At 41.6% G+C, this 3,862-nt stretch overlaps 1 protein-coding gene across 1 annotated transcript in view; it reads right to left on the reverse strand.

The window, feature by feature from the left end:
- atp1a2a (ATPase Na+/K+ transporting subunit alpha 2a) overlaps positions 1-3,862 on the reverse strand; it is a gene marked incomplete at its 3' end in the record, with an annotated part of 65,940 nt that overhangs the window by 46,547 nt on the left and 15,531 nt on the right. The window contains 2 exon segments of the mRNA XM_014013052.1: positions 2,060-2,194; positions 2,582-2,695. Coding sequence (XP_013868506.1) covers positions 2,060-2,194; positions 2,582-2,695 — 249 coding nt within the window.

Genomic DNA, 3,862 nt, shown 5'->3' on the forward strand with positions numbered 1-3,862 from the left:
AATATATTTACTGAGAAAAATTGTTGACATGTTCAATACTTATTTTACCTGCTGTATATCCCATCAATCACTGTCATTTCAAAACTCTTCTGGTTAAAGTGGTGGAAGTTTAGCAGTAATCATCGTGCCTCATTACATTGCTTCAAAGCATTTTGTTCAATTTGTATTATTTTAGAGAAACATTCAATTTACCAGCAGTAATAAAGAAAGAAAAAAGAAGTAAAGATTGGTATCTGTATTAATGTCCTGTTGTGAACTCATCAGTGTTCAGATTTCTAACGCAACCTTTTATGGAACTCTTAAGAAAAGTCATAATAACCTTTGAAAATTTGTGCTTAAGTGTGAATATCTGGTGGCTTAAAGCAAATTCAGGATGATGAAAAGGCATTATGGGATATGCTTCGCAAACAACAGATCAGAATGTAAAACAAAGGATCGATTGTTGGCAGAGAAAAGAAAAATAGAAGCATTCAGGAAATCTTTCTTTGAGATTCAAAGGGGATTAGTTTGACAGAAAAATGAGAAAAGTAAGCTCCTTGCAAGCACTTCATGACAAAGAATGTAATTTTATTGTTTGAGAATAAAACACTTGTGTGTAAAGGGAGTGTTTGACACCTGATATTTATTTTASAGATGTCTGTCGGGTGTTTTGACACAGATAAGACAGAGTTACAGGGCGTTTCCTCTTTGACAGATCAGAGCTACAGTAAATCTGTGACTTCCAGTCAAACTAAAACATCTGCAAAACTAATAAAATTCAAACTAGTTCAAATAATTATAACTAATAAGTGAAAAACAGTAGGCTTTTTGGCTCGGTTATTTTCCTTTAAAGGGGGAGGTATTATGTATTTTCCAGGAACATACTTCAGTTTTTTTTTATCTCAGTCAAGTAACTGTTGCCTTCAGTTGTTATGAAAATGCTGTAAATATCAAAATAAATGTGATTTTGCATCAAAGTTTATCTGAACACCTTGAAACTGGTCTCTGTCTCTTTAAGAACCTACAGTTTCTGACACTCCCACTTCAGCAAGTTTTCACAACAATGCTTTGGGGGAGGAGTGCTCTGTGGGGCGGGGGCTCGGCTGCAGACTGAGGGAGGAGCTTTGTGTAAATAAGGCGGGGCTTTGTACCAGCAACTGTTTAGGCAGCTCCACATGCAAGAATTCCTCAAACATGCATGAATGAGTCAAAGCACCACTCTGGGTATGTTTTTAATGACGGAATAATAAAGTGCAGAAAAGTTTATTTTAAATACCTCCCTTTAAATATCTAGGATTTGCTGCTATGTTGGCAGTAATTAAAGGCTGAAGCCGAACGGTGCAGAACAGGAACCCCCTGCAGTGACGTGTACCGCAGCGGGAGGGGTTTCCCAGGAGCTCGGCGCGGTGTGTCTCAGGAAATATGAAAAGTGTGTGTGAAAACAAATGCTGAACAACCGTGTGACCGCGTGTTGACTGGCTACAGATGGAGTGTGTAGAGGCTTTAAAGAGGCCTTAAGAATGCCACGTAGCACCTACCAAGATGGCGGCATGGCTTCTCGCTGTGTTAACCTAGCCTGCGTTGTGGTCAGCCAGTTCAATGTGATCTTAGTTACACTGATGGGAACATGAAAAGGTTGGTTTTGGTATTAAAATCAACAAACTTCTGTTGTTTGACGTAAATAAATAAGTCCTGTTTTTAAGGGATTGTTTAGACTCATATTTRTGATTTTTTTTCTTCCCCACACTCTAAATATCTCATCTGACCTCATAACTGAAATGACAGATGGTCCATCTTGGAAGTCTTCTCAGTAAACTGTTTGGAAAATAGTCATCGCTTTAAAAATGACTCCACTTGGCAGCTGATTGGCTGAACCATCTGTCTTTTATTCCCTTCAACYGACTGATCTTGTGAAATTAAACTTTTTCTCAAACTAGTTGTTGGAGGAGTGAAACCGGTCCAACAAAGCGACACCCTCACCTCACCGGTGCAGCATGCTAACGTCCCCCTTTAGCCCATGATCCCACCGAGGCCTCAAAGCTCCCCGGGCTTTGACCGACAACGCCCTTCCTCTATGTACCTTGCACCCGCTGGATGAGATCACTCGAAGGTCAGCTGGAATTCGGTCCCCCCCTTTAATCTCCACCAGATCTCCCAACACCACAGCTTCTGCGTTGATCTGCATCTTCTCTCCCTCTCGGATCACCATCGCTTGCTGGGGGCGAAAAAAAGACGAAGAAGTACTGTCAGGAGGAGGGGATTTGGTAAAACGAGGAGAGAGATGTACAAAAAGAGGAGCTAGAGGGGTGGTGGTATGTTAAAAGCAGATCTAGAGAAAAGGGAAGACAGGTAAGAAAAAGAGGGAGTAAAAGGAGCCTAAATAGATTAAAGAATTAGGTAATCGAAGAGCTGGAGGTGGATAACGAGAGGGAGTTTTTATGCAAACACACTCACAATCCAGAGTTGGCTCAAACATTTATTTTCCTTTGTGCAAGCTTATTAGGTTTCCACTCAAGTGAGTGTGTAAGCCCTACTTGAGGGATGGCTTATTGATTTCGAACGCTCGGAGACTCCACCAACCACCGAATGCATCTGCCCTTACCTGTGGCACCATTTTCTTGAAGGAGTCCATGATTCGAGAGCTCTTGGCTTCTTGGAAGTAGGAGAAGCAACCGGTGACGATCACCACGGCTGCCAGCACCACGCCCAGATACAGCTGAAACAGGAGCAGAGCCGAGCCAAGCGCAGTGTCATTATCCACCTCATTTAGCTCATGTCAGGCATGCTTAAGCTCAGGAAATTGTGATTTTACCAACTTCAGGTTTCGTGAAACGTTAAATGGAAAGAGCAAGAAACGAGTTAAAGCAGCTCACAAGCCACCGGAGAAGTGATTTCTCCTTAACTGTTTATGTCATCTTGGACTCTCAGTCTTAGTCCAACTGTCTCCTAAAGCCAGGAAATAAATACTGTTGGACCAGGAGACACGTTCTGAACCCAGTGGAGGAGCCAGACTTTTTTCTCAGGGGTGGCCAGACTGGGACCACTACTCACACAGGGGTGGTCAGACTGGGACCACTACTCACACAGGGGTGGCCAGACTGGGACCACTACTCACACAGGGGTGGCCAGGAAAATTACATCATTTTTACCTGAAAGTTTTCTGCAGGAATTTGTGTTTTCCTCATTTACTTATACAGGCAGTGACTACCTTATAAACATGTGCAGAACCATTTTAAAGGTGGGGGTGAGGGGAGGGGTCTGGGGGTCCTTCTCCAGAAAAATTTGAATGAAACAGATGCCATTTCCTGCATTCATGGTGTATTTTACCAGGTCGTTAAACATACTTTTACCTACATAAATAAACACTTGATTTAATAACWATTTCAGAGACAGATTCTTCATTAAACTGGTTCCATCATCCGGTCGTCATCCTTCATCTTCCATCACTGCTTCAGCTGAGATGAGGTTAATTAATGTGACACAATTTAACATATCCAATGATTATAGGGGTGCGTTTTACTTTTATTTTGTTTATTGATTTATTTTTAAATGTAGCACGTCATTGTGCGAAATACTGATGACCCTCAGCTGCATGTTTAAAACTAACACATTAAATGAGCAGGTACAATATTGTTAACCACCAACAGTGAATTTAGAGGGGTGTTTCACTTTTTCTGATTTAATGATAGGCCTACTCAGAACCAAACACAGAGCATCATGCAGCCTTCATAGCATAAAATGACATGGTATTATGGTGACAAAAATCAAAACAAATCAAAAACATTTGTCACCATAAGTCCAAAAGTTGACACCATGGCTGTGTCCAAAATGGCAGGCCGGGTCCTCCGAAGGTTGAATTTGTCGGCCGCATACGTCACAGCAC

The sequence above is a fragment of the Austrofundulus limnaeus genome, unplaced genomic scaffold, assembly GCF_001266775.1.
Source record: "Austrofundulus limnaeus strain Quisiro unplaced genomic scaffold, Austrofundulus_limnaeus-1.0 Scaffold97, whole genome shotgun sequence".
Taxonomy (NCBI): Eukaryota; Metazoa; Chordata; class Actinopteri; order Cyprinodontiformes; family Rivulidae; genus Austrofundulus; species Austrofundulus limnaeus.